This window comes from Neophocaena asiaeorientalis, unplaced genomic scaffold, assembly GCF_003031525.2.
Source record: "Neophocaena asiaeorientalis asiaeorientalis breed wild unplaced genomic scaffold, Neophocaena_asiaeorientalis_V1.1 scaffold150, whole genome shotgun sequence".
NCBI classification, from domain to species: Eukaryota; Metazoa; Chordata; class Mammalia; order Artiodactyla; family Phocoenidae; genus Neophocaena; species Neophocaena asiaeorientalis.
In genome coordinates, this window is record NW_020176571.1 from 9,463,324 (window position 1) to 9,475,562 (window position 12,239).

The 12,239-nt window shown below is 45.6% G+C and overlaps 1 protein-coding gene across 1 annotated transcript in view; it reads left to right on the forward strand.

Annotated features, from left to right (window-relative positions):
- The first annotated feature begins 430 nt into the window (after positions 1-430).
- Positions 431-12,239, forward strand: part of FAM234B (family with sequence similarity 234 member B) — a 36,201-nt gene continuing 24,392 nt past the window's right edge. Inside the window, exons 1-2 of the mRNA XM_024733423.1 lie at positions 431-556; positions 10,789-11,187. Coding sequence (XP_024589191.1) covers positions 520-556; positions 10,789-11,187 — 436 coding nt within the window. The 5' untranslated portion in view covers positions 431-519. The remainder of the gene's footprint in view (positions 557-10,788; positions 11,188-12,239) is intronic.

The window sequence follows — 12,239 nt, forward strand, 5'->3', positions numbered from 1 at the left end:
TGTGCTGCGTGTTTTAAACAGATTATATAATTTCATCCTCACAATACGCTCATGAAGTAGGTGGTACTGTCTCCATTTAAAAAATGAAGCTGAAGCTTAGCCATACCGAGTGACTTGCCCAAGATGGCCCAGCGAGTGATGGATGCAGGCAGGATTCAAATCCCGTCCGACTCCAAAGCCTACACGCATTTCACAACCCGGCCCTACTTTACTATCTATTGTCTCATTCCATGCTCACTGCAAGCCTATGCGGTGTATTATTTCCCCATTTCACTGAGGAGGAGAGTAAGGCTCCGAGTGGTGAAATGTCCTGCCCAGTAAGGGATCTGTCCTCGAGGGGGCGGAGTAGAGCGGGAGGAGTGCTCACGTGGGCGCGGATGCCGCAGCCCGGCCCCACCTCCCGGCCCTGCCTCGCGGTCCGGCTCCCACCTTTTCCAGGTCCTGACCCCGCGCACCCCGACTGCGAACTACACTTCCCGGCAGGACGTGAGAGCGCGCACGCGCAGCGGGGCCTCCGCCATGGCGACCGTGCTGTCCAGGGCGCTCAAGCTCCCGGGTAAGAAACCGCCGCCCCGCGACCACCCCGCCCCCGCCGGGCCTGGGGAGATGGGGAGGCGAGACTCCGGGGGCGAAGCCGATCGGGGTCTGGCCCCAACCCGGGCGCAGCTGCCGGCGCGGGGAGGCGAGCGGTGCAGCCCCCGCGGGCTGGGGTCCACGCGCCACCAGGGGGCAAATGAGGCGTTCGGCGGGTTGGGGGTCGTCGGCGCTGGGCAAGCCTGGGAAACACAGAGGGAGGGACGCGGGAGGCGCGTGTGGATGGTGGCTCGGCGCTGCGGCGGCGGCGAATGTCAGGGCGCGCGTCGCCACTGTCCCCAGGGGAGGGCGGTGAGGTTAGCCTCCTTTCCCGAGCTACGCGAAGGAGGTACCGCAGGGTCTCCGACTCCTTACGTCTTGGGCTGGACCTGGGCGGGGTCAGGGAGCGGCAGGATGGCGAGTGACCCCTTGGAGCAGCCTCTCCACTTAATGACAACATTGATGCTGCCTTGAGGTATGTGGGACAGGCATTTCCCCTCCTAAAAAATGCGTTATTTGGCAAATTGACCTGTCCAGGGTCGCACAAGCAGTATTGGAAAAGCTTGGACTTGAACATGGGGGGGTCTTCTGACTCTAGATCCTGGGCTTTTGGTTCCACTTGTTTGGCCTCTGGCTCTGGAGCCTGAGTATTTATGAGGGAAATTATTTGGCACCTGCAAGTTGCAGATAATGGATGGAATATTCTTTCAGGAGGCACTCGTGGTGATGTCAACTTCCAGAGCTAATTCAGTACTTTGGGCAGCAGCTCCAAGTTTTTTGTTTTTGCTCTTAAACCTCCAGCATGGGACTGTGCTACTAGAAACGTGCTATTTTAATAAAAGTATACTTATTCTGCCCAAATACATTTTAGACGTTAAGGCTTTAGAAAAATTTATGGTTTAACGTAAATAAGTTTTAAATATTAAGCTATAAACATTTGTTTGTTGGTAACTTAAGGTGTTAGTGGGAAAAACAGTTGTTTTGCCCGCTTGGGTAGAAAGTGCTAGTTGGGTGTCTGGCGGACATCCAGCATAAGGCTTCAGGGGGATTACTGGGTCCTGTTTCTCAAGGAGTTTCCAGTCTGCTACATTGTGCCATGGATGACACTGGGTATAATATCTCTCTTGGAATGTGTATGTAACATTGGAATGAAATGGGGGACATGTCCCTCTGCCTGCAGCATTGACTTTGAAGAGAGTAGCCTTATGTATCCTTAGTGTAGGATGATATCCTCCCAAGGGGTGATGGGGTGTCAGACATATTTAGCTTTATTTCTTGTTTTCTTTTAGATTCCTTGCCCCCCTGCTTCCCCTCCTGCATAGGTAATTGTCATTCTCAAAGGCTGAGAATCTTGCTTTCGAAACTCTTGAACTCTTTTGCATGCGGAGGCTTTGGTATTATTACTCCTGGAGTATTCAGTTGCAGTAACTTGGTCAGCCGACAGGGAAGGGAAGCACAGTCTGGTCGTTGGGCCTGTGTTTGGGTGGCAGCAGGGCCCTCAGCGCTCAGGAGCGTTTGATACTTTTAGGCCCAGGTACAAAGGCCATATGTTCTTTTATGTGACGTGGGTTTTTTGTTTTTTGCTTGTGCTTTCGCTTTTCTCCCTCCTGCCCTTTTCTCCCCTCCACCCCAAATACAATTTTTAGGTAGAAGTTGCTTTCTTAGAGCTCTTTTTGGATGCCCTGTAATTGGATCTGTGAAGCTACTGTCCTGTTTGGGCTACTGTATCATGTTACCTTAGTTAACATTCTCGCTATTTTTTTTTTAAATTGAGTATCATTGACCTATAACATTATACTAGTTTCAGGTATACAACCTCATGATTTGATATCTGTAGACGTTGCAAAATGACCACCACAATGACATCCTCACTATTTTTACGTGTAGGGAAGCAGAGTAGAATGGTGGTGAAGAGCATGCGACAGACTTGGGTTAAACCCACTCTTTATCAGATTAGTTACTTATTCTCTTTAAGCTTTAGTTTCTTCGTACGTAATAATAATGTTATTGTGGAGCATACACTGTATGTCACACAGGAGGGTGATCTGACGTAGTGAAAGAGATGGATGTCCTCAAGAAGTTTGTTGACCTGTGACATGTGTTAAGTATTCAGTAAGTGTTAATTAACCATTCTTATCTTCATCATTAGCACCATGATCTTTACAAATGTGTTACCTTGAGGAAGACCTGATGTAATGTGCGTATGACAGATGTCCATCAACCTGGTGAAGAAAGAACAGTTGCTGGGGATGTATTTCAGTCTCGTACCCTTTCACCAAGCTCAAGATGGAAAGATGTTTGGTCCACAGGCATAGAATGAGGTTAATTAATAACAGAAGGGCAGTGTGACAGTCATAAAGCAGGGGGTGGGGCAATTTATCTCTTAAGAATATATATTTTTAGTCTATTTAAAAGTTTAAAGGTCAGGGCTTCCCTGGTGGCGCAGTGGTTGAGAGTCCGCCTGCCAATGCAGGGGACACGGGTTCGTGCCCCGATCCGGGAAGATCCCACATGCCGCGGAGCGGCTGGGCCCGTGAGCCATGGCCGCTGAGCCTGCGCGTCCGGAGCCTGTGCTCCGCAACGGGAGAGGCCACAGCAGTGAGAGGCCCGCGTACCGCAAAAAAAAAAAAAAAAAAAAAGTTTAAAGGTCAAACACTGAAGGGAATATAAGAGCATAATGTTATTGTAATGGTTTGTTTCATTATATGTAACTTGGAGAGGTTATGTGCCCCTGGATAAACTAGTTCATGATGCGAATGATTTACCTTTAGTTGCAGTAGAGTGTATAGGATAGTCTGTGTAAAGTGTAGTGCATGTCATAGAATAGTATGTATTATAGTATGTTTTCCTGAAAACACTTGGGGGTGGTACAGTTGCGTGTCTTTCCTACCGATGTTTTCCTCTGTCCCATTTTGGGAATGCTGTTTACCTAGTAACCCCAGTCTTCCTATAAGGAAGAGTGACAGCCATGGAAAGCTCATTTATGTTGATTTATTCTGAAATCAGTGTCTCCTCTTTATTCTTTGAAAGCCTTTCATTGACTAACAATGTGAGTGCTGGCTGAAATCAGCAGACAAGAGGGTGGGGAAGCTGAAGCAAGGATTTGGTGTCTACTCCTCAGCCTGAGGATAATTTTAGGCAAGTCAGCGTACTGTCTACCTCTTTTTCTGTGAATAGACAGAAAAAAAAATATTTACTTAGGTCTTCTCTAATTAAAACTTGCAGTCTGTAATAATTAAGCTGGGGCTTGTCTTTGCACTTTCTGGAAACATATATATTAATAGTGTTAAAGTCAGTACGTGTCTTCCTCTATAATTTGGGCACGAACACGTGGCAACCTGCTGCGATCCCTTAAAGAAAGCCTCTGCGGTCTTGCATGCGTGCCTCTGCTTCAGAGGTGTCGTGTGGGGTCAGTTCTTGGACTTGCGGCCCCTCTTCTTTCTCTGAGGATTCTTCTATTTTGCCGCACTGCCGTTTAGAAACGTACGTTACTGTGGAGAAGGCAGCCTGATTTTTGTCCCATCGTTAGTGACTTGATTCTTTTCCCCTTGACCTGCCTGCTCATGGGATTCCTTCTTTGTCCTTGAAGTTCAGTGCCTTTACTAGGATATGTTTCAATATGGATTATTCTTTTGTTTATTTATTTATTTATTTTGCGGTACGCGGGCCTCTCACTGTGTGGCCTCTCCCGTTGCGGAGCACAGGCTCCGGATGTGCAGGCTCAGCGGCCATGGCTCACGGGCCCAGCCGCTCCGCGGCATGTGGGATCTTCCCGGACCGGGGCACGAACCCGTGTCCCCTGCATCGGCAGGCGGACTCTCAACCACTGCGCCACCAGGGAAGCCCTTAAATGTCATTTTTGGTTCCATTTTCTTTTCTGTTCTCTCCTTTAGTTATGCATATATTGGATCACTTTTGTTCTTTATATCTATCCCTTTCTCTCTAGTCCTTTTAAAAGCTTTGATCTTTCCCATGGGAAGCACAGAGATAGTTAGTCCAGGCTTCAGGCCAGACTGCCTGGGTTTGAATCCTGGTACTATCACTTACTTGCTATTTAACTATGGGCCAGGTACTTACACTTCCAAACCTCAGTTTCCTCATCTTTAAAATGGAGATAATACTGTGTCTACCTTTAAGAGTTGCTATGAAGATTTACTGAGCTAAGACAGTAAAAGGGTTTGGAAGAGAGCATAGTAAGTGCTCAAAACTGCCAGCCACTGTTGTTATTTCCATTTCATCCTGCTTGATTTTCACAGTCTATCCTTTAAGTCTCTGACGCTGTTTTTAGCCATGTCGGTTCTTTTTGCTGATCCCAGTAAGGATATCCTTTCTAAAATTGTTTTTTAAAAAGTTAATTTATTTTTTTAGGCTCTACCAGGTCTTAGCTGAGGCACACGGGACTTCGCTGCGGCATGCACGTGGGATAGAGTTCCCCGACCAGGGATTGAACCCGCGCCCCCTGCATTGGGAGCACGGAGTCTTACCCACTGGACCACTAGGGAAGTCCCTAAAATTGCTTTATTTTCTTCCATCGTTTTCCTGAGCTCTCCTTGTTTACTTTTCATCTTCTCTATTGCATTGTCATTTCTTCTTAGAAATACTATATTTTTCTTATGAGCCCTTATTTCAGAGAAGACTATTTCTTGAATTTCTCGGATCCCAGGGGGAAGTGTAGGTTCATTATCTCTTCCGTTTCGTGGTATAATTTGTCCAGCCTTCGTTCTGTAGCCGGTTTCGTCCGCTAGGTTTTGTTGTAACTTCTTCCTTAGGTATTTGTAGAACTTTGCAGTAGCTTATGGACCAGGTACTAATGATGGCTCCTCTCTGATTCCTCTTCATATCTAAATGGGTGGCTGCTTTAAAGCCAGCTATTGGCTGACCCGTGGGCAGGAGCTGAGTGAGCTGGGGCAGCTGGAGGCTGGAACCTAATGTAGGCTGTCAACTCAGATCCCTTTCCCATCAGTGCTCTTCCTTTGCGGGTGTTTCTCTCCCGGCTGGCGTTTGTCACAGGGCCTTAGAGTGCTGGCTAGTGTTTACTTCTCTTCGCTTCTTGTGCCAGTTATCAATTTATTGCCCCTGAGCTGCACATTCAGTTTTGTTGCCTGATCTGTGAAAGCGGATCCGGACCCTTTAAATACCAAGTTTGTCCTTCCTGGGATACAGTCTCCCCATCCTAGGATACCTTTTGGATTTCTCTTCCCACATTTACATTTACTCTCCTATCACTGTCTAATAGTTCTTTATATGAAACTGTCCTCTTTGAATTACCGTCTGCTTTCGGTCTCCCTGTTGGACCCACACTGTCCAAAACATCCTCCAGTTGAGAACTGACGGTACTCCAGCGCTTGTTCTAACCTGCCGTGCTGCCAGCCTGCTTCTTATAAGGAGAGAAGCTTGTGCTTTTTCTCCTTCAGTCTTAACCTCACCTTTGACTCTGTGGTGTTGAATGGGGCTCATTGGTGCTTCTGGGACCCCAGACTTTGTCTTTCTGAGCAAGAGATTATTTGGTTTGGCTTTATATCCGTGGAACAAGGGAGGCAGCATAACTGATTGGTTAGGACTGTGGACTCTCATCAAATTGCCTGAGGTTGAATCCCGGCTTTTCTTGTTAATTCTGTGATCTTAGGCAACTTACCTCTCTCTCTATTTTCATCTTTTTGATGAAAATGCTAATAATAATAATACCTACCTCTTAGAGTTGTTGTGGGGATTAAATGAGTTAATCCCTGTAAATGCTTCGACCAGTGCCTGGCATTGTAGCTCTCAGTACATTTCCAGTTGACATCCACGTCATCACCATTATTAATTCTGTGAACTCTGCTCATTGCTGGAGACTTGAAATGTATGTCCCTGTTCTTACTGTACTTCCTCAGTTGGATACAAGTTTCACTGCCTTTGGCAACGGTTTTCCATAAATTCTAGTTTGGCAATGTGGCTGTTTCCCTTCCCCTCCCCCCCCAATTTTATTTCTTTTTATCCCCCCGCCCCCTGGTTTTAGGAAGAGACAGACAGAAAGGCCTTCCTTTGCCATCATTAACTAGAAGCACATAATTTTGTTAGAGGGATCAGTTCAACAGCGGCTTGTTTTCAAAGAATGACAAAGTGAGAGAGAGGCATGGACATATATACAGTACCAAGCGTAAAATAGATAGCTAGTGGGAAGCAGCCGCATAGCACAGGGAGATCAGCTCAGTGCTCTGTGGCCACCTAGAGGGGTGGGATAGGGAGGGTGTGGGGGAGGGAGACGCAAGAGGGAAGAGATATCGGATATATGTATATGTATTCACTTTGTTATACAGCAGAAGCTAACACACCATTGTAAAGCAATTATACTCCAATAAAGATGTTAAAAAAAAGAAAACAAAAAGAATGCCTGCAATTTATTTTTATAGATTTATTAAAGAATTTACAGATCTCTGCAGCGTGTGCAGTCGAGCTTTCTTCCTGCCTGTGATAGTGTATCATACAATAAAAGTGCATTTCCTTTAAACCGTTTTGTTTGCCGGTATTTCATTCATGATTTCACTTTGGCAAAGGTGCTGTTTTAGGCTGTGTTTGTTGCAGGGTGGAAAGTGACTAGCAAGACTGAATTCAGTAAGGGTCGATGCTACATTTTTCACTAAAAATTGTGCAATTACAGGACAGCTTGAGTGTGTGTAGAAAGTGCGTGGGAGTTTTAGTTGCATCAGTTGTGTGATGGGGCTACCAGGGAAGCTGGCCTGATCCTAGGTTACAGGAATTGAACTGTAGTGTCCTCTCTGACTAGGGAGGACACCGTTCTGCTCTTCTCTGCCCTGGTCACACTGCACCCTGGGGACTGTATTCACGTCTGGGAACCATCCTTTAAAGAGCACAGACATGTCACTTTGTGTCCAGAGGAGAGTGACCAGGATGTTGTGGAGCATCTGAAACAATGCGTCTTCAAGTAATGGGTTGAAGAGGTAGAGGTATTTAACCGGGGCTGAGGAGATTGGGTCAGGCAGTGGGGAGATAGAATGCCAACCATAATAACAGAAGCTGAAATTTACTGAGTGTGACCCTAAGGCAGCACTGAGAACCATGCATATGTTATCTTATTTAATCCTCGTAACAGTCATATGAGGTAGGAACGATAATTATCCCATTTCACAAATAAGGAAACTGAGGTTACTAAAGTGAAGAAATTTAATTGAGGTCACACAGTTAATGAGAGATGGAGCGAAGATTTGACTTAAGGTTGCTTATTGTAAGGACTTGAGCTTGTAAATACCGTATCTTACGTTTCTTATGATTGGTATCTTCAAGTATTATGCATGGGGAAGAGGGGTCCCAGAAATTAAAACTAAGACAGGTAGTTGGCAAATGCCCAGACGTAGATTCCTGAATCAGAGTAAGGCGCTGCTTTCTAGATGGGAGGGTAGTGAGTTCCCTGATAAGGCTTCCGCTGAGGTGTACGCTGAGTGACTGCCTGGTGGGCGTTGGTAAGGAGGCGCATATTTGGAATACGGGTGGAGGTGGATTATGTGACCTTCAAAGTCTCTAAGAACCCTGAGATTTGGGGCTGCTGTATATGTTTTCCTCTTTGTCCAGTGTATTCTTTTTTTAACTTGAAATTTTAAAAATTGTGGTAAAATACACATAATAAAATTTAGCATCTTAACCATTTTTAAGTGCACGGTCTGGTTAAGAATACTCACATTGTTGTACAACCAAGCTCCAGAACGTTTTCGTCTTGCAAAGCTGAAATTCTATACCCACTAAACAACAACCCCACCATGGACCTCTCCCTCCAGGTGCTGGAAACCACCATTCTACTTCCTGTTTCTGTGAATGTGACTACATATAAGTAGAATCATACAGTATTTGTGTTTTGGTGACTGGCGTATTTCACGTAACATAATGACCTCAAGACTCATCGGTGTTGTATGTAGCAAGTGTCAGAATTGCCTTATTTTTGAAGGCTGAATAATACTCCACCATATGCAGGCAGCACATTTAAAACATTCTGTCAGGTGTACTTATAAAAGTGTTAGAGTTAATATTACAACAACCTATGGTTCTGTTTGCAAACTATTATAAATAAAGTTATCTGAGATGGTTAGGGAATGATGGGCCCTAATTAATAAAACCATTTGGTTCATAGAGGAAATATAAAAATTATGGGAATCAGCTGCACTGACTCTCTGGCATATCCTGGAGGTACTATTTTGCATTAAATTTCTAATAATTGCTTAATTTTCTTATAATTTAATACCTTAAAAAAATCAAACTCAGTATTTATTGGACAAAATGAAGTGACATCACCAAGATCCCAGTGACCAGAGGCAGAGAACATGAGAAATTCTTCCTTTTCCCCTTTTAAATATCTGGGTTGTATTTTCTTTTTTATATGTCTTCTTAACAAAGGATTTAACCATAGAGTTTGCATTAGTGATAGCTTACCAGGTAATTTCCAAAACCAGCAACTTTTTCTTGGTTTTTATTTGGCTATAGCCTAAAATAAAGGCATAAACTCATCCAGTCGCTGGCTGCAAGGGCCAGGGGTGGCTCAGAAAGAGGTGGGCTTAAGCCCCCTGTAATGTCTGCCTCTGGCCACCCCTGCAAAGATATGGTCTCAGTCAAACCAGGGAGCTTGTTGTGTAAACCAGCCTCAAGACAAGTCCTTCACCTCCTTGTGCCGGCTGGATCCCACCCCTCTGGGCATGCAGGCTCAGAATAGCAGTTTTCAGGTGACTACTGTTTACTGAAACATGTACTGAAAGGGCGATAGATTTGCAGGGAGGTTCTCAAAAGTAAGTTTTTGGTAAGACGTCTCCAGATGACTTTCAGCATTTGACTTTCTCCGTGGTTTCCATAGCAACAACTGGGAAGTCACACATATTGGCCTGTGAGGAGCAGGCCAACTGTGCAGAGAACAGTTGTTCTAAAGGTTTAGTGGAGGGAGTTACCTGGTGGTCCAGTGGTTAAGACTTTGCCTTCCAATGCAGGGGGTGTGGATTCAATCCCTGGTCAGGGAGCTAAGATCCCACATGCCTGGGGGTCAAAAAACCGAAGCATAAAACAGAAACAATATTGTAACAAATTCAATAAAGACTTTAAAGAGGGACTTCCCTAGTGGCGCAGTGGTTGGGAGTCTGCCTGCCAATGCAGGGGGCATGGGTTGGAACTCTGGTCCGGGAAGATCCCACATGCCACGGAGCAACTAAGCCCATGTGCCACAGCTACTGAGCCTACGTGCCACAACTACCGAAGCCCGCATGCTTAGAACCTGTTGTCCGCAACAAGAGAAGCCACCACAATGAGAAGCCCGCACACCACAGCAAAGAGTAGCCCCTGCTCGCTGCAAGTAGAGAAAGCCCATGCGCAACAATGAAGACCCAATGCAGCCAAAAATAAACTGAAAAAAAAATAGACTTAAAAAAAATGGTCCACATCAAAATACCTTCAAAAAAAAAAAAAGGGACTTCCCTGGTGGCACAGTGGCTAAGAATCTGCCTGCCAATACAGGGGACATGGGTTCGAGCCCTGGTCTGGGAAGATCCCACATGCCATGGAGCAATTAAGCCCGTGTGCCACAACTACTGAGCCTGCGCTTTAGAGCCCGTGAGCCACAACTACTGAAGCCTGTGCACCTAGAGCCCGTGCTCCACAACAAGAGAAGCCACCACAATGAGAAGCCTACACACCACAACGAAGAGTAGCCCCTGCTCGCTGCAACTAGAGAAAGCCTGCTCACAGCAACAAAGACCCAATGCAGCCAAGAATAAATAAATTTTAAAAAAATGTTAAAAAATATAGTTTAGAGGAGTCACAGGAAAGATCGGAACATCACCAATCTAAGATAATCAGAGGAAGTATGCACATCAGGTGTATGGAAGGTTTCATAGAAGAGCTATGGTCTATTTCGTCAGAGTCACACAAATTAAGAGAGGGCTTTTAAAAAAAAAAAAAACAGCTAAAATGTATTTGAAATTTGCCACTTTCTCTGTTTCTTTTCCAATGTTCTTAAGCTCATGAAAGCAATAATTCTAGAGCACTGATTTTCTTTTTTTCCCCCATTCTTTCCCCCTTTTCGCTGGAATCTATTTTATAGACGGCTCCAAGGTTCAGGCTTGTCAACGTAGATTTGTTCCGTTCTGTTCTGTGTGTTCTCCTAGGTGTTTACTGTTGCTGTGTGTTTGCCGAAGGTCCCTCCTTCCAGGTTCTCCTTGACCGTCTGGCTTTCTGTCTTTTCAGGGAAGAAGAGCCCAGACCTGGGGGAGTATGACCCCCTCACACAGGCCGACAGCGACGAGAGTGAAGATGATCTCGTGCTTAACCTGCAGCAGAAGAACGGAGGGGTCAAGAACGGGAAGAGTCCACTGGGAGAAGCACCAGAGCCCGACTCGGATGCTGAGGTCACTGGGGCTGGGAAGCCCCATCTCTCGGAGGTCACCACGGAGGGGTACCCCTTGGAGCCCCTGGGGGCCCTGGAGCAGAAGGCGGCCTCCTCCATCGTGTCCTACGTGCGCACGTCCGTCTTTCTGCTGATGCTGGTGATCTCCATGGTCCTGGTGCTCGTGTGTGCCTTCCTGATCCCCTGTCCCCCCCGAGACCTGCACAGCACGTGGAGCCGCCACTTGGGCCCCCAGGGAGGTGAGCTGCGGGATTTTTAGCTCTAAGTCTGTAAAACTTCATGATCGCGTGTCATTCCGGCAGGCTTCTGATTACGTTGAAAATTTCCTCCAAGTCTTTACAAATTAACGTGTGTGTCATCTAGCATTTCTCCCCCTGTGTGTGAAGTGGTTAGGAGGTTAGGATTTGAAATGAGACAGAAAGATGGATCTGTATGGCTCCGAAAACTTGGGTGGATCGCTGCGCTGTGTGTCTCTGGGGAAGGTCTTAATTAGACGCAGGGAGGAGAGAACCCTGGTTTGCTGAGTCCTGCTGTGCAGCCGAGCCTCCATCAGGGGAGAGCAAAGCTGTGGGAAGGGCGGTTTACAGAGAAAAGTGAAGCTCCCATCCTGGCCAGGCCAGAGGCCACAGCTCCTGTAGGGCCCTTGGGGTTTTGTTGATTGTAGAAGCCTGATCTAAATTGAATTTTCAAATAATTTCTTTTTTTTAATTTTCTTTTTCTTTTTCTTTTTTATCGACGTATAGTTGACTTACAGTGTTGTGTTAGTTTCTGGTGTACAGCAAAGTGATTCAGTTTTCTACACATCTTCTTTTTCATATTCTTTTCCACTATGGAAAAGATTTGTTACAGAATATTGAATATAGGTCCCTGTGCTAGACAGTGGGACCTTGTTGTTTATCAAATAATTTCTTTTCAAGGAAAAGAGAGTTGCTTCCTTGCTGCAACTTTTCTTTCTTGCTCCTAACGGTTGGGATGGTGCTACCCAAGGAATTTTGTCTCATTTTGGAGCAGGTTTCTTTATTTTTTTATTATTATTTTTTTTACTGAATGAAAGTCTTAAAATTTTACCGTACTTTCCAATTTTCAAAAGTTTCACACACATGATTTCTTGTAAATCCCTTTTTTGTAATCCCCTACCCCTGCATTGCCCCTCCTCCTTCCCTCTCCCCACTGGTAACCACTAGTTTGTTCTCTGTATCTGTGAGTCTGCTTCTTGTTATATTCAGTAGTATGTTGTATTTTTGAGATTCCACATATAAGTGATGTACGGTATTTGTCTTTCTCTGTCTGA